Source organism: Cimex lectularius, unplaced genomic scaffold (genome assembly GCF_000648675.2).
Source record: "Cimex lectularius strain Harlan isolate CLEC.00 unplaced genomic scaffold, Clec_2.1 scaffold39, whole genome shotgun sequence".
Lineage (NCBI taxonomy): Eukaryota > Metazoa > Arthropoda > Insecta > Hemiptera > Cimicidae > Cimex > Cimex lectularius.
In genome coordinates, this window is record NW_019392653.1 from 1,321,186 (window position 1) to 1,347,115 (window position 25,930).

General features: G+C 34.5%; 3 protein-coding genes across 4 annotated transcripts in view; 2 read left to right on the top strand and 1 right to left on the bottom strand.

Annotated features, from left to right (window-relative positions):
* Positions 1-640: 640 nt before the first annotated feature.
* Positions 641-8,636, bottom strand: LOC106661058 (protein will die slowly). The gene is made up of 8 exons (XM_014384173.2): positions 8,330-8,636; positions 4,324-4,420; positions 4,093-4,256; positions 3,869-3,958; positions 3,655-3,794; positions 1,186-1,417; positions 1,026-1,113; positions 641-893 (listed from the first exon to the last, which is right to left on the bottom strand). Exons 1-8 carry the CDS (start codon positions 8,426-8,428, stop codon positions 793-795), a joined length of 1,011 nt encoding a protein of 336 aa, XP_014239659.1. The 5' UTR covers positions 8,429-8,636; the 3' UTR covers positions 641-792.
* An 865-nt stretch (positions 8,637-9,501) lies between these two features.
* On the top strand, positions 9,502-11,768 carry LOC106661059. Its single transcript, XM_014384175.2, has 4 exons — positions 9,502-10,289; positions 10,355-10,443; positions 10,703-10,822; positions 11,012-11,768. The coding sequence occupies exons 1-4, from the start codon at positions 10,055-10,057 to the stop codon at positions 11,276-11,278; spliced, it is 711 nt and encodes a 236-aa protein (XP_014239661.1). The 5' UTR covers positions 9,502-10,054; the 3' UTR covers positions 11,279-11,768.
* Positions 11,769-12,267: 499 nt separating this feature from the next.
* LOC106661060 (bromodomain-containing protein 3-like) overlaps positions 12,268-25,930 on the top strand; it is a 32,517-nt gene continuing 18,854 nt past the window's right edge. For both annotated transcript variants that reach the window (XM_014384178.2, XM_024224544.1), the window contains exons 1-7: positions 12,268-12,651; positions 20,655-20,769; positions 20,900-21,023; positions 21,138-21,186; positions 21,256-21,552; positions 21,624-21,818; positions 24,244-24,540. In XM_014384178.2, the coding sequence (XP_014239664.1) occupies positions 20,736-20,769; positions 20,900-21,023; positions 21,138-21,186; positions 21,256-21,552; positions 21,624-21,818; positions 24,244-24,540 (996 nt within the window). In that variant the 5' untranslated portion in view covers positions 12,268-12,651; positions 20,655-20,735. The remainder of the gene's footprint in view (positions 12,652-20,654; positions 20,770-20,899; positions 21,024-21,137; positions 21,187-21,255; positions 21,553-21,623; positions 21,819-24,243; positions 24,541-25,930) is intronic.

A 25,930-nucleotide genomic window follows, 5' to 3' on the forward strand; every position in this document is an offset into this window, starting at 1 on the left:
ATTAATAGCCTCTCATACATAGCACATACAGTTTATTTTAAAATTATCAAAATTGTAGCATGAGGAAATATTGCGGTGATCTGCAAGGTAATGAACCTGCACCTTTATCGTCTCAGATCATCCTGGGCTGCCTATCCTCGTTGACTCTGACAAGAATCAGCCCGATGTTTTGTCAACCACAACCTATAAAAAGTATGCAGGTCAAGATGATCATAGATTATTAAGCTACAGACAAATTGTCAGGAATGCGAAAATCTACTTTTTTTTAAACCTTAGTTGGTTTTTATTGTTAAAAAAAAAAGTACAAGAACAGATTTTAAAAACAGGTTTTGTTTGTCATACTTTGGATATTTTATTTGATTTTTACTTGATTGTAGCTTGTTATTGATACAGATTGTTTACAACATAAAAAGACTCATTCTTAACATTTTAATTAATACATTTTGTGTTACTATTTACTGCTATCTTGCCTTTATGATATCCTTGATTATATGTAATAAATGGTTATCACATAAAACATAATATAAGAACAATGTCCCAGGAAATTGAAGTAGAGTTGAATTTGATATACAAAATATTTTTAAAAAAGTATAGTTAATCTAATTGTCTACCTTAATTTTTAAAAAAGAAAAATGCACACTTTGCAAATAGAACATATGCAAATTTATATACATGTTATAATAAATTATTTACATAATTAACACAGTTGAAATGACAATGTTTTTGCTTGTGATAAGGTTGAAAACGAAATCACCAGGTAACACAAATTCTTCATAAATGCGGGTATTAAAATTATGTATCACTTTTCCAAAGTTTTATCGTTTTGTCCTGCTCTAGGGCTGCCGAAGCTATGATATTCTCAGTCGGATGGCATGTTGTGCACAACACCACATCTAAACAACCAAAAACATAAATCTATAGTATTTAGTGACCGTTAATTAATGATCATTTGGAATATTTTGTTCGGTTGTTGGGTCTTAAAAGGTTAAAATTAATTAATTCATTTAATTAAGAATTTTACTTACCAGTGTGTCCAGTAAGTTTCTGTACAATTTCTTTAGTTTGGAGATTCCATATGTATACTAAATTGTCTTCGGACCCTGAGACGATCCACTAAAAAAGATAATAACACAAAAACGTTATTTACAAAAAAAAAGTGCTTAACCTTTCTATATCGTCTTTTACCTTTCCACCTGTCACAGAGAAATTTGCGAATATACAGTATTTCTCATTTTTGTGCCCGGTGTAAGTTTTTAAACATTTGCCCTTGCTGTAGTCCCAGAGCTTGAGCGTATTGTCAAGCGTGGCCGCCAATATGTACTTGCCGTTAGGCGAGAACTTGACAAATGATACAGGAGGGTTATCATCATCGATCAAAGTCTTAAGACATTGCCCGGATGCTGTGTCCCATATTCGGCTAAAAAATAAAAATTTTAAATATAATTATCGGGTTGTCCGGAAAATAATGCAGGATTTTAAGTTTTCATTAAAAAAAATCTATATAAAATATTCTGTTTACGTTTACAGGATTACTCATTTGTATGAATGTCNTTGATTAAAGAACATTGCTTTAAAGTAACTAGTTTCTTTTTTTTTGTTTAATACCAAAATCCTGCATTATTTTCCGGACAACCCAATAATATGTAGTTCAAATATTATACTACAGCAGCTAATTGCATAAGGAGGTTGCAATGTTGAATGGCGAACGCTATATCAATAGTGTGTCCGTTGAAATAGAGAAAGAAATATGTTTTTCATGCGGGAAACCAGTGGAATTAAGCGGATAAACTGGTGAAACTGTGTGAAAGTTAGGCAGATCAGTTGTGCCGGATGGAATAAAAAAAGTGTGTTATTATACTACAGCTCACAAAAAATTTAAATGTCTCATAGAAGACTATGATATATTCTCAAAATTGCGATCAAAAACGAAAATTAAAATAAAGCTAGATAATGAAAAGTATATATCATCAATTCAAGATAAGATTGTGTGTAACACGAAATTATTCTGGAAACATATCCATAGTACTAAAACTTCATCTAGTGTTCCTCAAACCATGTTTTTTAACAATGATACATATTCTGATGGTCAATCCATATGTAATGCTTTTGCTGTGTTTTTCAAGTGTTCATGAAAAGTCTAGTCAACCTGTCCCCTGTATTAGCTGTGATAGTAACACCCATTCTAAATCTGTGATAATTAGCTGTGATATAACTCGTAAAAAATTAAATAGTTTAATAATAAATTGTAATGCAGGGCCTGATGGATTACCTCGTATATTCTTAAGAAATTGTTCAGAAACTCTAGTCAACCCTTTAACTCTATTATTTAATAAATCTATTAATGAAAATATTGTACCTGATGTTTGGAAACACAGCTATGTGATACCTTTACATAAATCGGAAGATAAATGTTAATATTGAAAACTACAGACCTTTTTGTAAATTGTCGGTTATACCAAAGATGTTTGAAGATATTATCTGTGAAATGTTAATGCCAATTCTGAAGCAAGTTACAGTTGATGACCAGCATGGATTTATTAATGGTAGGTCAACTAGTACAAATTTTTTATGCTTTCAACAGGATGCTTTATCTTCCTTTGATTCTAAGGCCCAAATGGATACTGTATACACAGATTTTTTCAAAGCCTTTGATAAGGTGGATCATGGCATTTTGATCAGAAAGTTATTCTACACAGATTTGGAAATCAACACAATATTACCATCCTTCTTGTTGTGTTCCTCAGGGAGGACACTTATCCCCTCTTTTATTTACAATTTTTCTAAACGATCTTCCTCTGTACATTAAACGTAGCAAAATTAAGTTGTTTGCTGACAATGTCAAGTTATATAAATCCACGACCTCGGTCTTTGACTGTCACTTGCTCCAGAGTGACCTAGACTGTTTGGCTTTATGGTGCCACCACAATAAAATGTACCTGAAAGTACAGAGATGTAAGATTGAAGGTATTACGCTAGAAAGAGTGGAAGAAATAAGAGATTTAAGTATTACATTTGATAGAAAACTGTCTTTTGATGTACACATTGGTAAATTGAGAGCTGATAGGATTAAACTATTGGGTTTTATCATAAGATTATCAGCTGACTTCAATTTTAAAAATGTATTCATTAAGCTTTTATATTACACTTTTATTTGTACAAAATTAGAATATTGCAATGTGGTCTGGAATCCGCACTATATTTTGAAGGAGACCAAACTAGAACAAGTGCAGAAGGAATTTCTGAAATTTACTGCTTTCAAACTCGGAATAAGAAGAGACACCCATGAATATGGTCATGTAATGTCCCAAATAGGTCTAATCAGTCTAAGTAACAGATGGGAACTACTTGACATGGGATTTCTTTACAAGCTACTAAATGGGACAATAAATTGTGATGAACTGTTAGCTATGATAAAATTCAATGTGCCTAGTTTCAATTCGAGAAATTATAATGTATTCTATTACCAAATCCATCCTACAAACTACCTGTTAATGAGTCATATTAACCGGCTCATGATAAAAGGCAACAAGTTCAATGTGGATTGGTTCCATGACAGTTTTTATGAAGTCAAAAAAACTATATTGCATAAGTTATCATTGTATATGTTGTAATGGGCATTGACCCCTGCATAAATAAATAAATAAATTGTCTTACCATAAGCCGTCGTAGCTGCTGGACACTATGAGAGACCCATCACGGTTGAAATGCACAGCACTAACTGGGTCAGAATGAGCGGGGAGCGTTTTCAAACATTTACCTGTCCTTACGTCCCAAATCCTCACACTTTCATCAAACTGAAAATTTCAAATTTTATAGCAAATCAAAGACCAATACAAAAGTTTATAATCAAAACTGAAAACGAACTTACGGATCCAGACACTATGAGGTTAGACTGAGGATTGAAATTGCAACAAAAAACATAATTGCTATGTCCTTTCAATGTTTTTAAACATTTACCCTACAAAAAAAGAGAGAGAGGGAATGAGAGAGAGATTAAAAACTTTTAATTGTTTATCTACATATACAAGGACATTTTTATTGTGATGGTAAATAATGCGGAAAAATTGAATTAAATAAATCATCAATAATTACAGAGCTAAGTTCCCAAATCTTCAATGTTTTGTCATCAGATGCACTGACTAGAAGGCGGCTGTCACTCGACCAAGTGACATCTGATATGCCCAGCTTGTGCCCGGCAATTGTCTTTTCAAATTTGCCGTCATATGCGCCCCAGATTTTTATAAGTTTGTCAGCAGCTGAAATGATATTAATTACAAAACATTTTCTTAGCTGTGTGAAGAGTTTTATTTTCTTTTTACTTACAAGAGCTGGCCAGCCATTCGCCATTGGGGCTAAACTTGACTGAGGAAACGGCTTTCGTGTGGCCAGCAAGTGTGAATTTAAGAGTATAATTTGGCTTCTGGGAACAGAACAATGCAAATTATAATATTAAATTATAAGTATTAAATTTTTTATATATAAACTATGTTCTATTCTTCTTTTTAAGAAACATGATCATAACCGAATCAACACAGCATTTCTCATAAAGCACAATAAAATATGGACAAAATAAAAATGTGCAGACTTGTAGACCAAGTACAAGGTATAAAGCTTTAGTTTAGTTTCATTGTCACTAGTCAGGACTGATAACTCTGGACTGCCTTTCTGCTATTAAGTCACGTGCATTTCAATATTTCCCAAAATTCAATGGTTGATTTGTGCAGATTCCTGTGTCTCTTGATCTGTTTACTACAGCAAGAAATTTGAACAAAACTTTTTTTTCTCAAATGTTTAAATTATTAAGAGTTTCTTGTAGAATTATGTTTTTTTGCACTTCAGAATAAGCAACAATTATACACCTTCGTTCATCCTAGTCTGCCTATTCTCACTAGTTTTGTCTGCCAAACATGTTTTGGTAGTTTGCCATCTTTTGGTCTGTGTATTTCCTTTTTTTTTAATGGTAAATTCAATGAAAATTTCAGGTACTTGTAAACAAATTTATTATGAACCATTTTATTTCACTACCTATTGCCATCCTAGGTATAATTGTGTAATTCTGTCCTCCAAGAACTTCTCACATTATTTTCCTGAGTCTTCTTTGTATACTAAGTTATGTTCCATTGAGCAGTTGTGTCACATTCGAAGATGACCCACATAATGAACATAAAACATAAGAACTTTCAGGATGAACGACAAGTGGAAAGTAAAAGTATAAAAATAAATCTGTTGACGCCTCTAGACAAAGAAGGTAATTACGTATGGCCTAAGGTAATGAGAACAATTTAAGTATGAAAAACCGCTGCATTTTTCTATCATTTCAAATCTAGGGAGACCCCACTCCTGACAGCCATAACATAATATTGAGCAACATTGGCTTCCTAATAATAATGGCACATGACCACAGGCTAAAACCTTTATCAACTTGAAAAATAATGTCTCAGTGGAATGAGTACAGTATTATCTATCTATCTAATTTTTCTCCACTTCTAAAAGCACAAAAATAAAAACGGGACTTTTTGAAAGGCCCGGTTTTGTCTCAGCCATTCACTTCTTGATCTTAACGGAAATTTTCAATATTCAGGCTTCCTATATCGACACAACTAATTCTTCCTGTCATACTATGCATGTTTATTTTGTTTTAGCTTCATTAACTACCTTCAAACTAATCCAACCTTTCGAAACAGACAGACCAGATTAAGAGATCTATTTTATGATGAATAAATTTCCTATGTATTGGCACTAGGCCATAGACCAAATTCTCTATTGACTTGAGGAATAATGTGCTATTGTACTAATTTTTCTCTACTTCTAAAAGCAAAACATATGACTTTGACCACAGGCTAAAACCTTTTTTGACTTGAAGAATAATGTCTCAGTGAAATGAATAAAATATTATCAATACTAATTTTTCTCTACTTCTAAAAGCAAAACATAAGACTTTGACCACAGGCTAAAACCTTTTTTGACTTGAAGAATATTGTCCCAGTGAAATGAATAAAATATTATCAATACTGATTTTTCTCCGCTTCTGAGTGCATAAAAACAAAAGCAGGGCTTTTGGAAAGTCCTGGTAGTGCTCAGCCATCCACTTCTTGACGTTAACGGAAATTTTCAATATTTAGGCTTCCTATGAATTCCTATATTCAGATATTCAGGCTTACTACACAACCAATCGGTTCTTCCTGTCATAATGTGTAAATGTATATTTTAGCTTCTTTAACTAACTTTAAACTAGTCCCACCTTACCAAAAAATCTGATCAAATTAAGGGATGCATTTTCTATTTTGAAGAAGAAACTTCAAAATTTCAATTAATTGTTGTTTTTTATCTAAGGTCTTGGTTGAGATGAAAAAGCTAGTGTCACGAGCAGGATTCGAACGCACGACCTTCAGCTACATACACCGCTGCTCTAACCACTTGAGCCATCGACTTCGATCCGCTCAGACACCAACTGCTCATCTCAACCTACAACTTTTTGAATTTTCCCTCATTTTTCAATTTTTCAAATGGTTCAAATCCCACTCATGGCACTAGCGTTTTCATCTCAGCCGATCTTAGATAAAAATTAATTGAAACAATTATTACGGTCAGTTGTGATCGCTAAACATATATGGATAAACTTCATAATTTAATTTCATTTCAATCAATACCTTACATAGAAAGATTGATTAATTGTAAGAAGTTATTTGGTCAATCAGACCACGAAATATAATAAACTTCTTAACATTGACACATGGCAACAGACCAAAATCCATATCGACTTGAGAAAACCTATTATCTACACTGTTTTCCCACTTTTAAAACAAAAACAGGGCATTTCTAAGGCAGACCTGATATTGCCTTAGAACACACACTTCTTGACGTCAATGAAAATCTTCAATATTAAGACTTCCTATATCCACACAACCAGTGTTCTACCCTTCCTACTGTGAATATGAGAGATTTTAGTATGAACGACAAGACGAAAGTAGAATTATAAACATAAATCTGTTGTCGCCTCTAGACAAAGAAGGTAATTAGGTGTGGACTAAGGTAATGAGTCTCATGTATGAAAAACCGCAGCAATTTTTCTATCATTTGAAATCTATGGAAACCCAATTTCTGACAGCAGAACATAATATTGAGCAACATTGGCTTCCTCTAATAATGGCACATGACCACAGGCTAAAACCTTTATCGACTTGAAAAATATTGTCTCAGTGGAATGAATACAATAATTATTCAGAAATCGTGAAATGCGGTCCGGTGTGATGTAGGTTTCAGAAAAACATTTTCTTTATCGTAAGTGTTTATATTTATGTTATATGTTAATATTTATTTTATTTATATAAACGTAAAACAGCAATATCTCACTGGCAGTCTCTACACTTACATAGAAAACAAACACTTTGAGTGAGTAGAAATACTTTGATCGAATATAAAAAATATTTTTTTGCATTGTTCCTACATGTGTTTTTGTTAAATTTAAACAATGTTTGTAAATCCCAGGCCCTGAAGATGATCTCAATAAAGATCGAAACGTTGAGATGATAAAGAAAATGAACTGAAACCTACATCACACCAGACCACATCTCACATCTGAATAATTATCGACTAACAGTCATTAATCACCACACAAATGAATGCAATATTATCTATACTAATTGTTCTCCACTTCTGAATGCACAAAAACAAAAACAGGGCTTTTTGTTAGATCTGATATTGCCTTAGAACACTCACTTCTTGACCTCAAAGTTAACACTTAATATTAAGACTTCCTATATCCACACAACCAGTGTGTTCTGCCCTTCCTACTGTGTATATGTGCTTTTTTTTTAGCTTCATTAACTGGCGTTAAATTAATCCAGTCTGACTAGGTCAAGGAATGTATTTTATGGTGGATCTACTTCCTGTTGACCATTGGCACATGGCCACGGACCAAAATTTGTATCGGCTTGAGGAATATTGTGCTACTATACTAATTTTTCCCACTTCTTAAAACAAAACAAAAAATACACAGTAATTTTTTTTGGAGATCCTGGTAGCAACTGAAAACAACCAGGTGGTGTAAATAAGTAGTTTAATTTTTAAAAAATTAATAAAGCTAATTGTAAACTAAACTTAGCTTAATACTGCAAAGGAAAGTTTATAAAACTTTTGTTTTTATAAAGCGTGAAACGTGGATGTGTATCGTGTGGTTATTACTGTTGGAGGAAATGTATTATAATTAAATATACTTCCTTAATTAAAAAGTCATAAAATCATAAAAGACAGAAGAGTAAGATAAAATAAAGTGTTAAAATGAAAACCGGGCGGCTCGAGTGCCTGCAGGCCGGGATGGTCGTTTTACCATGGATGAGCTTGACTGTTTACTCGTTGTCCCAGTGTTCATGGAGCAAATCTGGTGATTGCCGGCTTGGAGGTTCTGCGACGGCCCCAGCGGCACCATCTCACGCGAGCCACTTCGATAAAAGTAGAAACTCGACACCAAAGTCCAAACTAAACAAACAAACGTTTCACCATAGAAATCGGGAAGGTGACTAAAGGATTTCAAATAGGCGAGGAGACATAGGTACGCCCGCTACGTTCATCCGACAGGGCCGTACCGTCTCGCCTTGTGGCCGCGTTGAGGTCGAACCGCGGAAACCCCTTCAGTTCCTGCCACAACGCGCCATGTTGCGTCGTGAGGATTCGCGGCGTCCTTTCGTCTAGAGTAGGGATTCAAGCGCCGCACAATTCAAACTTTCGTTGTTTAACTTCAGCTCATAGATAAAAGCGACCTGAATCAATTTTCAATTAACACGTTTCACTAAAAATTGATCAATTTTTGATTTGCAAACTATTGAATATTCGACAATGATATTTTCATCAACGACCTTTTTTCTAATCTAAAATACTCAACTCCTCTTCTATTCATGAGGGCGTGTGTATATCTGTATGATAAAACAATCCTCACCAAGTCTGGCAAACTCACTACTCCCAATTGGAGAGCACCAGACTCTTTTTTTTTTTTTTTTTTAAAAAAGGTTTTTAGGTTTTTCACACGACACTAACACTAATGCCAGCACCCGGAGGAGACATGCCTTGAGAAACTAGCCAATGCTGGCACTCAGTGTGAATGATTAACGGGCAGGGACTCAGGGAGGTCGCGAGGCCGATTAAGGCGGGTATTTACTAAGGGGATACTCGATATTCCGTCCTAAAATACTCCAACGTTCGCGCTAATAAATACATTCGCTTAAAATAAGGTATTAAATATTTCAACTAACGTATGAAAGGGGTCCCTATGTTCGACATTTATCTGTTTCAGGTATCGAAACAACTTCTATTATAATCATAAAGTTTTTAAAGCCCCGGCTACAGGCCAATTACAGTTATTAAGATATATATTGTATTACTATTATTATTTCAATCTAGAGCTCCTTAAAACCCAATATTTTCATTCTTGTTTATTTCGTTCTATCCCAGCAAAGATTATTTTATGATTTCCTCATACATTTTGTTATTTTATTTTACAGCAATCCAGAGAGGAAAAGTGACACGACGTTTATCTTGATTCAACATAAAATAATGACTAACACTCAGGAAAAAATTGTGATATAAAATAAATATATATTGAAGAAAATATTAATTAATATTAAAGGATGATGATGTGTAAAACTGTTTTCTGTCCGTTTCTGGTATTTACAATTCCCAATCCTCAACCTATTTTTAACCTAGGATTGTTCTCTGTTTTCACAAATAAAAAAAATCGGTCAATTTGTGAGGAATGACAATTTTCATAATACACATACGAACTTTAAATCAACCTTGGCGCAACGCCTTGCCTTATCATATTTAAATGGCCCACCGTAACTGCAACATGGTAGCGTTCCATCCCCCCACCAGTATGTATGATCGTAACGGTATTTAGTCTCAAGAACCGCGTGCATTTGTTAGACGTCACGTCACGCAACGTTGTTGCATGACCAGGCGCCAACTTTCTCCCTCGCTTGTCCACTTTTCAAAGGCATGTTGCGCGGTGGTGTTGCGCATCCTTCAACCTTGGCCGGACTGTACTGCGTAACTGCGTAACATGGAGAACATGGAGTGGAGTGAACAGCTCACGTTGCAATTGATCGAAGTTTATCGCACTAAAGAAGAACTGTGGAATACAAAACATCCGAACTATTACAACAAAATTAAGAAAAATGACGCTTGGAATGATCTTGCGGGACATTTTCAAACTACGGCGAATGAGTGCAAAAGAAAAATTAATAATCTATTGTCGGGGATGAGAAGGGAAAAGGTGAAAATGAAAAAAACTCAGGGTAAGTGAATATAATTAAATTCTTTAGTACCCTCTTTTATTTTTAAATATTTTTTTTCATTACAGGGCGCTCTGATGTGTATGAAAGCAGGTGGTACGCATTTAAAAATTTACTTTTCCTCTGGGACAAAAATAACATAGAAGCACAAAGCACAGTAAGTAAAACTTTTTGCTGCATTTTTTCTTACCGCAAAATTTTAGCTACATTTTGCGCAGCTACATTCGTCTCTAATTGCTTAGGCGTTTGAGCATGACCATCTGGGTACCTCAAAGAAACCATTAGTTAAAGACCCTGGTACCCCCCCCCCCTTATGCTCCTGGAGTATTGCCTTCAATTCTCGTTCTTTTTTTTAATAATAAATAAATAAATTAATTAATTAATTAATAATAATTAGAATAAATTGTTCTGTTTAGTCGAATTTTGAAAGTGCTGGCGGCTACTATGAGGCAGACGGAAACAAAGAGCAAGACGACGACTGGTCTGGGAAATGTCAATTTCTATGGAAGGAAGACACGCAAGACTTAAATACCACGGTAATTTTCTATAAATATTTATTACATTTATTGGATGTTCAGTATGATAGGCAGCTACAGATCTAAGTCGATGTCTTCTTATCATGGAGACTTCAGCTTACTAATCTGCTGAAAAACAGATTGTTGCGACTTATGATGCGGTATAATGCTTCCGTGCCACAAATAATCCTCAACACACTTTTGTTCCAGAGTTTTACAACTCCTGCGAACAAAATAATTAAAAAGGAACCGAACCCTTTGGAATGCGTACAACAGGAGGGTGAAGGTGCGAGAAGGCGTACGGAAGTTGTGTACGAATCCTCAGAAAGTGAAGCCTTCGGAAAGCTGGTTGCTGCAAAACACGAAAAATTGACTCCCACTCAGAGGATGTATGCCGAAAGCATAATAATCAACACTTTAAACAAAGCTTTACTTCAAAAATTAACCGAGAATACAGCCCTTAGCGACGCCACTTAGCCTTTTTAAGAAAACACTTAACTTATTTCAACACCGAAAAATTACTCAAATGTGTGGGGAATGTTATGTAAAATAAATACGTATATTATATTCAATAAAATAATGTTCAGGTTTAAATAATCCCTGTGTAAAACTACTTTATGTACTTTTATTGTATGTATATAGTTTTAAGTCCAGTAAATTCATGAAGTCAGGAATACAAATAATGTAGTCTGCCTGAATGAAATGAGGCGGGAAAAAGTCTCTATATTGCCTCCAAAGTATTAATTAGATGTTTCGTGTATGGATTCGAAATGACACTTTCATAAACAAAAATAGTTCGCACAAGGGCCTTATCGAGTAAAAGTAAGCTGTAAGAACTGCACAGGTCAAAAGGTTCTGACTCCTACAGAACGAGTTAATCCTGGGGCGAGTTCCTCACTGAAGATGGAGCAATGCCGGAACACGTTTGAGTAGTTCTACAAACCCGCGAGTGAAGACAATAAGTGACTCAATGTCGATTCAACATGGAGAAAATAATAGCAAATAAAAAGAAAATTGCAATAAAGGACATAGAACATAAAAGTAAAGGTAAAAATTGAAATAAGATTATACCTTTTTTCATTTTTTTTTTACAATGCTACTTCACAATGTAATTTAAATAATTGAAGTAGGTATTAAAGTTGGGTTTTGTGTTACATTTTTTGTATATACGTGGAGGTAGATTTTATCAGCGGGCGTGGAGCGTCTTTGACGGCAGGTTAATGAAACTCGGCGAGCCCCACGCACTTCGTAAGTCTTTAGACCTGAGTTTTGAAATGGGGGGAGGTTAAAGGACGCGCTCGCCAGGTGTAAATTAATTATTTTATCGAAAGGTATTAATAAATAATTAAAAAATAAATAAATAATTTGTATTGGAATATAATTGAGTTTGAGGGCCGTTCTCCAGTTGGGTTGGGTGAGTTTGAGGTGGCCGTGGGGTCACGTGACCTAGGATTTGTCCAAGCTTACGGGAGAAAAGCTGACGACGAGGTTTTCCGTTCCTCGACAAACCCCGTCCGGCGGCCGATAGACGTAAAACGAGTCCGGCGTCCGAATCGTTGACGCCTCGACGTGAAAAATCAGCTCGGAAAAGTCGGAAAATCGGCCGGCCGAGGTTCGGCGGAAAATCGATGCAATTTCCAAGCCGGGGTCACGTGACGGTCGCGGGCCAATCGGAACGCCGGCCCGGATTCAAAGCGCCTCCCCACCTCACGACCATTTCTCGTGAGTAATCCTCGGCGTCCGGAAAAAGGACTCTGGACTTGGGGAATTTCGACGAAACCTAGACAAAGGAGAAATACGATGGGGACGGACACGGATCGGATAACGACGAACGGAGATTCGAACCCATGGTAGATTTTTTCACCAACTATTTTGCCTAAAAACAAATAAAACACGAGAAAAGATGTATTTTTTTGGTATCGTTCTCTATATCGAAGAAACGGTTGGGAAAGGGAGTAAAATGTAAATCTCCCCCTCGGCGTGAGAGTTTGAGAGAGAATCGGGGTTGAATTTTTGTCGAGGCCGACGGGGCTGAAATCCGTGTAAATCTCGGTCGGGAAAGTGGGTTTTCCCGGGTGATCGTAATTTTCGGTTTGGGGGTTAAGTGTCCTTTGAGTGGGGACCTCGGCCGCCATGTTGCCCGCAAACTAAGCCGCCAAAATAACACGAGTCGCCTGGGGGATTTATTCGAGTCGGGAAACGCGGTCGAGGGGGAAAAGCGGTCGGGAAAACGCGGGCCGAGCAGGGGAAAAGCGAGCGGCCCGGGGGAAAAGTGCGCCTCGGGGCCGAGTGTGTCGGGAACCGCGGCGGTTACTCCCACTTTCGACGGGCACAACCACCGAAGCTTGAGGCCAGCTTCGCTCTACGACCCTCGCACCGACGGAAAACCATTTCTCCGGTCGTATTTCGATTCCGAGAGTCAAGTTCGCTTCGCCGGCGGGATCGTTTCGACGCCAGGGCCCGGACTGCGAGCCCGCCAGGGCCCGACTTTATTTATATAATAATACACGTATGAAACCCGTTTGCAAGGTAAGCTTCGTTTTGTACCCACACTTTTCACGTTCCCGTTACGATTGAAATCCCGTCGGAAAACGCGCATTTCCAACTTTTCCGACCAGAACCTCTTCGTTAACAATAATTAAGATAGTTTATACGGATTTTCCTCCTCTTTTAACGGAGTGCTAAACAAATCCAGTCCCCCTAACCTAAAACCGGACTAAAATCGTCACCGAATGCGTTTTCTTTCCCTTTTCTTACTCCGAAACTGGCCAGATCGCCGATTTTTTACCCTCGTGGCCGCTCCGTGCCATCGTTATAAACATAAACAAAAAAGTCTCGTTCTCTCTCAAACGGCATTTTCGACCGCTTTTCTACTTTCTCCGAATCTCCCTTTTATTACAGCCTAGGGGAATAAAAACCGTTTCAATCAATCGATTTTTTTTTTATTGTAATTTTTCAAAGGCGCCTCGTAACGCTTTTGCCCCTTGGGATGCGTTATTTCACAGTTTTATGGCGGAAAGCATCGGGGCCGGCCGGGGTTTCGTGAAAGATTGTAATATTTCATCGGGGAAGCTCAGAAACGCGCCTTCACCCCTCCATTGTCACGATCCGAAGCTTCAAAACTAACAAACGTACAATCCAGTCGTCGAATAAAAAATAAACTTTTTAATATTTCATTGCAAATAATTAATCGAACTGCATAATTTTTTTGTAAATCTTACCGAACGGCATGTTTCGGAATTCTCTCCCTACAAATATCCACACATACTCACACACATTGCATGAAAGAAGAATACTAATTTTATTTATAAACAAACTCTCCTCCAATTGTGTTTTTGTTTTGTGTATATATGTGTATTGTAAGAATTGGGTGCTCGATTGCTGTTCCTTTATGTTCAAATTTCTAAGGCCCCATAGATGCTCGGTTTATCTGTCGGTTTACCTCAATCCAGATCAGAAGAATAAACGGAGCAAGTGTAGACGCAGTCATTTTCTTCGGAAGCTCTGATGTCCTATCTGGTGCGATAAGTATGTGGCACGGGTGAAAAAAGAAGTGGTTTGCTATTTTGTAACTGCTTCAACTCATAACAAGTAGAACAATAAAAAGCAGCGCCTGAAGGGGAAGAGTACGAATAGAATTTTACTGTGATGTAAACCCGCTTGAAGTGAAGGTGTCACGTTAGAATCACTATTCACAGAACTGAACAATTATCTGAACATACTATCAGTTCACTGGAGGCTCAAATACTCGGAAGTTTTTCCAGAGATAACTTGTGCAGACGCGTCAGTTAATTGTTCAGGCATCACTCGGAAAACTAACTGATAAACTGAGAATGTATGAGGCCTCAGACTAAAATCCTGGCTATTTGTAACCAGATTTGTTTTTTAATTATTATTTTATTTTTATTTTTTAATAAAAGTTATTGAAATACTGTAACCGATAGCGCTATATCATTGATTTGAGTTGTAAAGCTGCACGTTCGGCAATGATGATCATGGCAGATTCAAGCTTTCAAAGTCCACAAAAAGTTGAGATAAAAAATATAAAGCGATTTAACAATTTTTATCATATATTCTTTGGGCAAATTTCACTAGCGTTTAGGTTACGACAATTTTTTTATTTTCTTTATATTCAAAATAAACATTTCCACAATATTCAGCATGAATTATTCGGAGATAGTGAGATGCGGTCTGGTGTGAGGTAGGTTTTAGAAAAACATTTTCTTTATTGTGCTTATGTTTCGAGCTTTATTGAGACCATCTTCAGGGCCTGGGATTTATAAACATTGTTTAAATTTTACAACAATGTTTATACATCCCAGGCCCTGAAGATGATCGCAATAAAGATCGAAGCGTTGCCACGATAAAGAAAACGTTTTTCTAAAACCTACGTCACACCAGACCGCATCTCACTATCTCCGAATAATTCATTGACTAACGGTCACTAAATACCACACATTCAGCAAAAATCTTCGAGCTTGCAAGATGCTCTCAGAAATACTTTATTAGTGCTAACACTAAAATATTTGTGAGATCTCTGAAGGGCGATCAATAAAAAGTTTGACCGTTTCTGATCGATTTGGTTTTCCTACCTTTGCTGTTTGGCATGTCAGATTTGTCCCAATTTGTCTTCTTTCATCGTCAATGGAGGGCCTGAGTTGTTACCTGGTTAATTGGGGTGAAAAGTTACTGCATCACAAAATTTTGATCAATTGTGCCAATTTTTGGGGATCCTTAACCACTTTTCCCTGTGATGGTAATTTCCTCTTAGAACTGGAATTTATTGATGTTAACACTAAAATATTTGTGCGATTTCTTGAGGTCTTCGAGGCAATGAATCAAAATTTGGTTGTTTCAGATCAATTTGGTTGGCCTACCTTTGCTGTTTCGTATGTCAGACTTGTTTCAGTCTTCTGCCATCATCATTGTGGGCCTGAGTTGTTCCCTGGGTAAATTGTAGTGAATATGGTGAAAGGAAACATAAATTTTTGTTTGATTGTGACAGTTTTTAGGTCTCCTAAACCAGTTTTTCTTTTAATATTAAACTGCCTCTTGTTTTTATTGAGGTCCTCTTAGAACTTCCATAGCATTTCCTTGATGATATAAATTTATTTTTGAGGTCAAATTTGGCCAGGGATAGATTGTATTGTAATTCATTTTACCTCAACATCATCTGGAGTGATTTGTTAGTATTAGAATTTACAAAGACAGTCGTGATGATAGTATACTTTGAGCAGTTTTGTACTGTTATTTTTCTAGCTTAATTTTTGTACATGTCACGAGTTTGACATACAAACATTAAAATTAAAAGTAATCTTGCAAGTTTTAAATTATTTGTTGTTTGTTCTTTAAATATAAAATTGTAACAATTTTTGAATATCAATTTGTTCTTATGATAGTATGATAGTTTTTTGTATAAGTCCTAGTATGTTTTTCTTGTAAAATCCTCTGAGATATTTAGTATTTTCTTGCTTCTTGATAAATTCAATGTTCAATTTTTGAGTGACAGGTAGTATTGGTGTACACATTTAAAAAATGATACAAATTAAAATTATTGCAATATGTAGCATATACTTTAGTGGCGATGATGCACTGTACGGAGATGGTGTGGGCTTTTTATCTTTTGGCTTAGTTTATGTACACGTTGAACCCATGACAGTCAGATAAATTTACAAACTTGACATTAAGCACTTTGGCTGTACTTTTTTTTATGTGTAAATTGTTGTTTGACTTTTGGATCTGTGATTTTTTCTCGTATTGGCTGTTCTTTGTACGTAATTAGAAGGTGATGGTGTTACTTTTTTCTGTTTATAGATTCGTTTTCTTTTGTACATTTCGAACTCAAACATCAAGATCCATCTAATTGTGAAATTGTTATCCAAACATCTCCAAGTTGATAGCCGTTTATGGATTGTCGATTGGCAAGACAGACCGAATTTTCAAACTCTCTAAATTAAAAAAATTAAAAATAATGGAATAAACATGTTGTAGATATTTGTTATATCCTTTGAATTAAATGTTTTGGTGTTGTAGTAACAATTTTTCATGTAGTGCCATCAATGAAAAAAATTTACCAAATTTTTGTTTTCATTAATTGCCTTAAAACGGCATCATTTTTCTTGATGCTAATACTTAAGTATTGGTACAAATTTATTTTATACTTGATTTGTGCTTGTGACGTATGTAAAGCGCTTCTACTTGATTTGTGATGGCAAGATTGGTGAAGGGTTCCGACTCAGATGCGTTTATATACGTTTTGTGTATAATAATTATGTGATGGCATTGTATATTTTTTGATGATTCGGTCTGTTTATATTTTGCACATGTAGAACCTGAAGCATCACAAGAATTCTAATCCAGGTTTTTCCCCTCAGCCTTTTAAATGTAGTTGTTAAAGCATACATTTTTGCTCACATCTGTGTCAAACTTGTTCAATTAGCTAGTTTTAAACGTACCACATAGTTAGTAATATTTAAGATATATAGAAAGAGGAAGCTATCTAAGATTTGAACAGGTGTTACTACTTCATAATTATCTTTTCCGAGGAGAATTTGAAAATATAATGTTTAAGATAAGATCCTAAAGTGGTCGATTGAAGCTTAATGAGCTTAATATTTTCTGTAATCCAGGTTATTAATATATTAATGTATGCAATATTAATAAAAGATTCTGAATTCTGTCTTTTGTTTCAAAATAATGCTCGGGTGGTTTTGGTTAAGGTTTTAATGAAAGTTGCACTTACCACTATTCGCCTTTTTAAATAAGATATATATTTTTCCAACGAACTGATTTTAGACATCAAGTTTAGTATTTACAAAAATCATTTTGAAAGTTTGTACTTCTGAACATTAAATTTAAAAAAATGTTAATTTGAAATAGATTAAAAACATTCTTAATTTGCATTCTTAATCATAATAGTGTTGGGTTGTCCATCAAGAGGTGCAGGTATACTCTTTAAATAAATTTATAGGTGAGGGTTGAAAAACTTTTTATATTATCCAATTATAACTGCATTATTATTCATGCTGTAATTTCTAGAAAATGAAAGCTTAACAGAACTAACATTATAGTAGTTACAGCTGTGCATCTACACTCCCAAGTGTTTGATGTTTCTCAAACTTGTTACGCTTTGCACCATCTTCAGTGAGGAACTTGTAACAGTTGGGTTACACTTGTGGGTGACCCAGTGTCGGTTCAACATGTGTACCAATCCGTCATCAGTTTTAAAATTACAGCTCATAATTTATTAGGTTCCAAGTTTTGACACTCAACACTTTTATCATGTTTGCTAGTAGTCCACCAGATCAAACAAAATTATTGCCTTAACATTTTTTTTTACCTTTCTATGTTCAGAGCTAAAACAATCCAATTTTGTTACAAACACTGCCAAAACGTTAGTTTAATCTATTATTAGAGTAATAACAATTATAAAAACCAGTGTTCTGGTAGCCGTTAAATTTTCTCATATAAATAAATTGTGAAACGTTGATTTTCTCCTGATCATTATGATTTGTTTGATGTATTTGGTATTTTCTTAGCCATTATAACCTTCATTTAAGACATTGACATGGGAAAGTGCACAGACCAACCATTGTCAAACTGCTGAGAATGCATAACATCAAATAACAGCCAGAATAAGCAGGCCATAGTGATAAGAGACAGGTTCCCAGTTTCTTAACTTTTAGTCTTTACATTATTAGTCTTTCAAATTAAGTTTTTGCCAAATTTCTGATTTGCAACCAATGATTTCAACTTCGTAATAATGTATTTACAAGCAAATCTACTTAACTCATTCATGAGGCAAAAGATAATTTACTCGTTTCTCCTTTTGTTTTCATGAGGATTTTGAGAAATGTATTATGCAAGGATTCAATTGCTATGAGTAATTTTGTTGGTTTAAAAACAAATATTTTTTTTTTGCAAATTAAATTTTCTAATCTATAAATCATGACTCACAATAAAGCACACTTCTATCTTTGTGATAGTTTTGGAAGGAGAATGGTTTTGGCTGTCGATCATAAAGTCGCCGTTTATGTTCCATATTCTCGTTTTATTATTTTCGTAAAAAAATTTAGTTAGAAAAGTTTTGCTTCCAAACAGCAAAATTGTAAAGTTGACTTCAATTATTTTATAATGTAGTGTTTTGAAGTAGTCAATTATTTTCTTACATACTTGTATCAAAGTTAACTTACGCATGCTTATTTTTCTTATAAGTTTGTTGTAATTGTGCAAAATTTTGTATAATGTTTGTTATTTTAACGTATACCGTCCTCTATTTTAATAAAGTAAAAGCCAAATTAATTCAAAAGTAAAACTAGCATGTTATTATTTTTATAACAAAATCGTTAATGCATCGCTAGTAAATTATAAGGTTATTACCTACTACAATTAAGGTTTTTAGTTAAGATAAAATAGTCAATGGCACGAGCGGGAGTCGAACCCATGAAAAATGGCAAAAAGGAGGAAAAAATCAAAAGGTGGGGTTGAGATGGGAAGTTAGTGTCCGAGTGGATCGTGGTCACGATAGCTCAAGTGGTAGAGCAGCGGCGTATCTAGCCGAAGATCGTGGGTTCGAATCCCGCTCGTGCCATAGACTTTTTTATCTCAACTAAAAACCTTATTAATTGTAATATATTAATTGGTCAAGCGGACCACGAAATTAGTGAATTTAGTTATTACCTACATTGTTTAAAATGGAAAAACTTAAGAGCTTTATTTTTCTTTACTTTATTACGGACATCCATAGGTTACAATTGGATAAGTTTGTCATACTATGGTTTGATTGGATTTTATTACTATTATGGTATAAAATCAAGCTCAAAATTATTTAACAATAAATACTTTTAAAGAAAAAAGGTGAGGTTGAGATGGGAAGTTGGTGTCCGAGCAGATCGAAGTCACGATAGCCCAAGTGGTAGAGCAGCGGCGCATTTAGCCGAAAGTCGTGGGTTCGAATCCTGCTTGTGAAATTGACTTTTTTATCTCTATCAATACCTTACTTAAAGATTAATTAATTAAAAAGAATTTAATTGGTCAATTGGACCACAAAACCTAATTGATTTAACAAATACTAACTTGAATTTTTTTTTTTTAATTCTACAATTTTTTGACATTGATCTTGGTAGTTAGTGTTGAAAATTTTAAGCTCGTCTATTTTCAAACCTTTTGGGTTGAGGGGTAGCATAGTTTTAGTTTTAGGCTTGCTTTTTTCTGTATCTACTGAAATTTGGCCTCGGATCACCGTTGGCAAGTTTTTTTCGGCTAATTCAGTATTGATACCTAAATCATCAATTTGATGTTTTTGCTTGTCTGGTCGGATCGTTACAAACTAAACAGTGAATTGTGATTATACCTCTCTCCTTTCATACTAAAATGATACACATTTAGCTTGAAATTGGTTGCTTGTAATTCTTTTTAGTGTATAACTTTTTTTGCTTATTCTTTATAGTGTATAATTTTTTTTGTGTATTATAATTTACAATTCTGGGGGTCTAAAAAAATGTAAATGTATATATGTTTTGGTAGTTGTTTGTCTATTCCCTGAATTTATTGATACCAAAGTATTAGCATGTTACTAAACATATTTATATTTTGTTTAAAAATCAGTTTTCTCCTTTTTTTTAAACCTTTTAATTTATTATTTATAAAATCCATTTTTTCTTTAAAATATATATTTAACTTATATTTTTTAGATGTCATAAAGTAGTTTAAGAATGACTGGTGGTGAGAGTTTCCCTCTGATCTCTGGTTGCTTAAATCTTTCATTTTATTACCACTTAATAAAATTTGTTTTTTGTTTTTTAATCGTATGATTCCGTTGTTGACTTGGTTTCGTTTAAATCGTATGCTTCAGATATTATTCTTGGAGTCCAATGATGATTCGGCCTAACTGTCTTACACAGACGCCAAGGCATAAGGCGTATTTACCACACTAATGAAAACCTCAGAGACAATTGAGTCCTGGACAGGTAATTATTATTAAAAAAAAAAATTGCTGCCCGAAATCAGCAGTCCCGTTCTCAGTTATTATTAGGAATTAGTTTTAAGTACATGAAGAAAACATCTGCAACCTTTTAACAAATCCTCTTTTTTTTCTAGACCACCCTAATCCCAAACCAATCAAGGCTCCTAAACTAAACCTCCTCCACCCATCACGATCCCAATGTTCCAAATCTCTGAAGAAATCTATTAAATACCACCTCATGTTACTTCAAAGTTACAGGTACTTTGTAAATAAAATGTATATAGATTATAGTCTTAATTCGTATTTTAAAATTTTTATTGAGTTTGTTTTTCTATTTTAAACTTTTTATCAAGATTAATTTTTCATTTTCAGGAGTGTGGCAAAAATGCAGCAAGTGGAAACAGCACAACAAAATAACACAGTGAGTATGACATATTTGGTGGACGATGCATGAGAGGTGAAAATGTTTCATTTTTCCTTTTGAAACCAGGGAGGTATGGGTAAGAGTGGTAGCGAAATCGGAGGAACCAGCAGTGCGGGAAACTTGTCTGTCGCCACAGTCAGTGCGACTACAAGCTCGACGACCTTGGAACCACCACCAAGGGAAGAGCCGCACATCGAGCCGGTTAATGGGGTTGTACAACCACCAGTCATCCCTCCTCCACATCGGCCTGGCAGGGTTACCAACCAGCTTCAGTTCATACTCAAGTTAGTCAGACTCATGTGGAAGCACCAATATGCGTGGCCACTGCTCCAGCCTGTCGATGCCAATACTCTCAACCTTCCTGTATGTACTTATGATCCGTTTAATTTTTTTTTTTCCCATTGTCTAATCTGGTTTTGTTTTTATTTTAAAAGGATTATCACAAAGTTATTAAGCATCCAATGGATTTAGGAACAATTAAGAAACGTTTAGAAAACAATTATTACTGGTGTGGCCAGGAATGCATTCAGGATTTTAACACGATGTTTAATAACTGCTATGTTTATAATAAACCAGGAGAAGATGTAGTTTTCATGGCTCAAACACTAGAAAAGCTCTATCTATCCAAGGTAATTGTGCTGTTTTATGATTTTGATTTTTTGTCTGAATTGTTTTGTGTACATCAAAATTCAAATGTAGGAAGAAACGATAGTTGTTTTAACAAATTGTACAGATAAAAATTATTTTTTTTAATCATTCTTAAGCTTTTCAGTGTCATGGCAAACTTAATGTCTCAAAAAAACATTACATGTATAATACATTTATTTTTATATGAAGTTTATACTCATTCTGAGGGAAGATGTTCATGTATTTTTAAAAAAATTAATATCAGTAGTAACAGATATACTATTAAACTACATGTTTTGCTCAAATTATGAGAAGTAAAATTTGTGATAATTTGAGAAAAAGTCTAAACAGAGGTGGGTTCCATAAAATAAGTCAAATTTATAAGAGAGGAAGGTTAGGTCGAGGCATGAGCAACATGTATTATTTACGAAATATGTTTTCATCTAGGTTATACAGGTTTATATAGATTTTCCTTTCAATTGTTCTATAATTTTAGTTTGTACCTAAATGTTTAATCAATTTCAAATTTGGGCTCTTGTTATTCTGCAGGTTATAAACCTGTAGTTTTAATCATCCCCAATTCTGGTTGGCTTTCTCTGCCATAAAATGGCATTTTGCCATCATTTGGTTTATTTTCTTTCTAAATTTAGATATTTTTCGCATTAAATACATAACGTCAAACAATAAAAAATAAATTAATAAAACCACTGGAATTAGTGTAGATACTAGGTATATGTGTATAAGTTTAATTTGTTAACAATAGTAAAGATGTTGGTAAACTGACAAAAATCATTCCCCTCAAACTTGTAGTTTAAGTAAAAGGAGTATCCACAAATGGCATTAAACAAATATTAGTGATGAATAAGAGTATAAGATTTATTTAAAGTATTCATAGCTTTTATGGAAGCTTTTTATTGGAGTGAAAATTTTTCCTGTTTTGTGGTTACATGTACATTGATTTCTTAATGAATTATAACATCAAATATCAACTAACATCAATAGGGATTAGTAAATTAATTGAACTATTGTTCTATGCCAGACAAGTTACAAGCTTATTAAACAATTTTTGTGTGCAAAAGTATGTAAAATGGGAGTCTTGAGTTTGAAAAAAAAATGTATAGATGGAAAATATCAATTTTATTTATTTCACTCCAATTACAGTTGTTTCACATTTTTTATTACACTTCAATGAATTCAACATCTTTAATTTTAGAAGGCAGAATGACTGGCAATTGTTTTTCTGTCTTTTCAGAAACACAATTAAAGCTAAAGCTTTTTGCGACTTTCCCCCCCTTAGCACTACAAGAAAAAAACGAAGTTTTACAAATTACAAGGCAGAATTTAAGTCGGACGGTGCCAATTTTTACTAGACCTCTACTAGTTTAAGAAGGCTTAAACTGGGGACGTTTATTTTTTAAATAAAGCAAGTGGAGAGAAGACAATTTGTATGCACCTTCTGGGCTTTAAGAAAATTAAAATATGGATTGTTTGAAACTCGATCCAGTTCTTATTCTGCCTTTTGTAAGCATATTTTTTTTAATAGCTATTTTACTGTCAGTTTAAGTTGTGAAATGAGGGCTCACAAAATTGGAAATCATGTGTTTTCTTCCCTGAACTATTGTATGGAAAATTTGAAAAATAAAAATAAATAAATCTATCATTTATAAAATAAAAAATAAGTTTTGCTTCTTCCAAATATTGATTCATTTAAAAATAAAGGTACATCGGTCTTGCTTACTGTTTTTAAAAGATTTGACTGCTAGGTCATTGTCTTTTCTTAACTTAGGTCTAATTTCAAATGATTCATATTATTTGGAGTTAAGCATTTATAATATATTTTTTATTTGGATCATCAAAGGTCTTAAATAATAAAATATGTAGTATCATTGCCAGACAGTGTTAATAAACAGCTGTAGAAAGTTAATTTTCTCTAATTGTTTAGTTCAAAAGAGAAAAAAAAATTGTATGTTGAAAGTGCTACCATATGGTTATTAACAGCAATAAAAATATATATTTGTGATATTAATTAGAATTGGGGTCAACTTCCCTCAAAATGACATTAAACTTATTATAGAATGTAAATCTAAGTTGGTACAGTATTATTGTACTGTACATGGATTTGTTGCCTGAAATAATAGTTTTGTGCACAACTATTCAAAATTTTCATAGTGATAATTTATTTGTACTTATCCATATTGTTAACTTAAAACCTAGAGATCGTAAGAACATAAAGATAGTAATGTTTGCACCATAAAGAAAATGTTCTAACCTACATCACATCAAACCACATTTCACGATCTTTAAATAATCATCACTGTCACTAAATATTACCCATATTCAAGCTCAATATTAATAATGAATAGAAAGCATGAAAAAATATATTTGAAAATAATAAGATGGATTATAAAAATTTATTCTTGTATCCAGCTTGAGGCAATGCCAAAGGAAGAGATAGAGCTGGAACCACCGACTCCAAGAGGTGGAGCCAGGGGTGCCAGGAAAGCCAGAGGTGGTACGAATGCTCCACGTCGCACTGGCGGAAGGGGAAGGCCATCGACTGCAAGCACTGGTGGTGGACCTGTGGGCAGCTTGCCCACCACCACCACGACGACCATTTCTGCTCCAGTTACGCCGACATCCACCCAACACATCCCTCCTCCTATTCCAGGTTCGACAGCGACACCCACTGTCCCAACGCCTCATCAGAACTCGCTGCCCTCTCAGGTAAATAGCATTTAACAAAAACAAAAAAATCTAAATTCAAAAGTTTGTTTTATTTCTGAAAAATGGGCTACTTTCCAAATTTTTGTTGTTGGGCAAAGGTGAATCTATAAATGTAAACTAAGGGAAATTTATAAGTTTGTACAATTTTGTTATGTCAGTGTTAAGTTTTATAACTAATGTGGTGGTTTTAATGGTTTGATCAGTTAGCAGTTCTTTAAAAGTAAAGATATTTTTAATTAATAAATAATATCATGTTTAATGTCTTAATATTTTGTTAAGGTAAAACCACACAAATTTATCATTTAAGAAAAAAAGACATTTCAAAAAATTTTATCGGGAGAATAGAAGTCATATACAGTGGTTGCCACTTTCATGGTTATCCGTCGCCAGCTAGTACGTTGGAAATTTGCAGGACAGAACCAAATAGGCCTTTCCTGTGTGCTATTTGCCAGATAATTCATTATTGCCTTCTGTTTGGTTGCTGGACAATTCGTTGTTATAGCGAGTGTGACTAGCTGATTCTTCTTTATGCCTCTTCACAATGGCAAACTATAGTGGTCACAGAAAGATGGCTGTTGATCAACACACTAGTGCCAGTGGACTTTTGTGTTAGCCTGGGGTAAGAATTTACTGCACACTTCATTTTTTGTGCAGGCTGGCTCCCTTTTAAATGAGAGGAAAAACCGCTCCCAAAGCCAATCTTTGCCACTATCATCTCACCATTGACCACTGCATGTCTACCCCCTCAACACAACGGTGATGGCTTGTGGTGATTATTTATGGACCACCAAAGGAGCCTCAGCTCACACACCACACCCTCTGCCAAAGAGAGCAGTACATTTTTAGATTTTAATAAAATTCCCCTCCACTTTTTCTCAAGTTTTACCTAACATGTTTCTCAGTTATCCGTTGAATTTTATCCAAGATCAATTGCAACAGATTAAACAGCAACCATTATATTTCAAAACCCTTGAATACATAAAAATCTTTTAATTTAAACTTGATTATTAATTAATTCCCTTTAAATTGGGTGAAATGTTTTATTAAATGAGAACCATAAAAAAAATTCTGAATTTGTGTGACCTCAATATACATGATATGTAGTTTTGTACAATCCCATGCAAATTTTAATTTTTGTCAATTAAAATGGATCTTGGTGGCCAAGTGGTTAGGAATGTCTTACTCATATTTGCCATACTACCGGCCCTGGGTTCGAATGCCACTGTAGCCCATGGATTTTTAATTGAGAAAAGTATTGTAAAGTGGTCTGACCCTTTGTCCACGACACAATTAGATATAAAACCCTCCTGTTTGATGAGAATTACTTCACTTGTTTATTTTAAGTTTTGCTGTTTGATTCATTAAATAAAAAATAATGGAACACCTGCAC

Excerpts from the sequence above, each read along its gene's own strand:
- LOC106661058 (XM_014384173.2), bottom strand. The coding sequence starts at position 8,428 with ATGGTGCCGCTGGGGCCGTCGCAGAACCTCCAAGCCGGCAATCACCAG. Across the intron at positions 4,257-4,323 it reads CGAATGGCTGGCCAGCTCTT|CTGCTGACAAACTTATAAAA; the intron begins GTAAGTAAAAAG and ends ATATCATTTCAG. Across the intron at positions 3,795-3,868 it reads ACCTCATAGTGTCTGGATCC|TTTGATGAAAGTGTGAGGAT; the intron begins GTAAGTTCGTTT and ends TGAAATTTTCAG.
- LOC106661059 (XM_014384175.2), top strand. The coding sequence starts at position 10,055 with ATGGAGAACATGGAGTGGAGTGAACAGCTCACGTTGCAATTGATCGAA. Across the intron at positions 10,444-10,702 it reads ACATAGAAGCACAAAGCACA|TCGAATTTTGAAAGTGCTGG; the intron begins GTAAGTAAAACT and ends TGTTCTGTTTAG. Across the intron at positions 10,823-11,011 it reads CGCAAGACTTAAATACCACG|AGTTTTACAACTCCTGCGAA; the intron begins GTAATTTTCTAT and ends CTTTTGTTCCAG.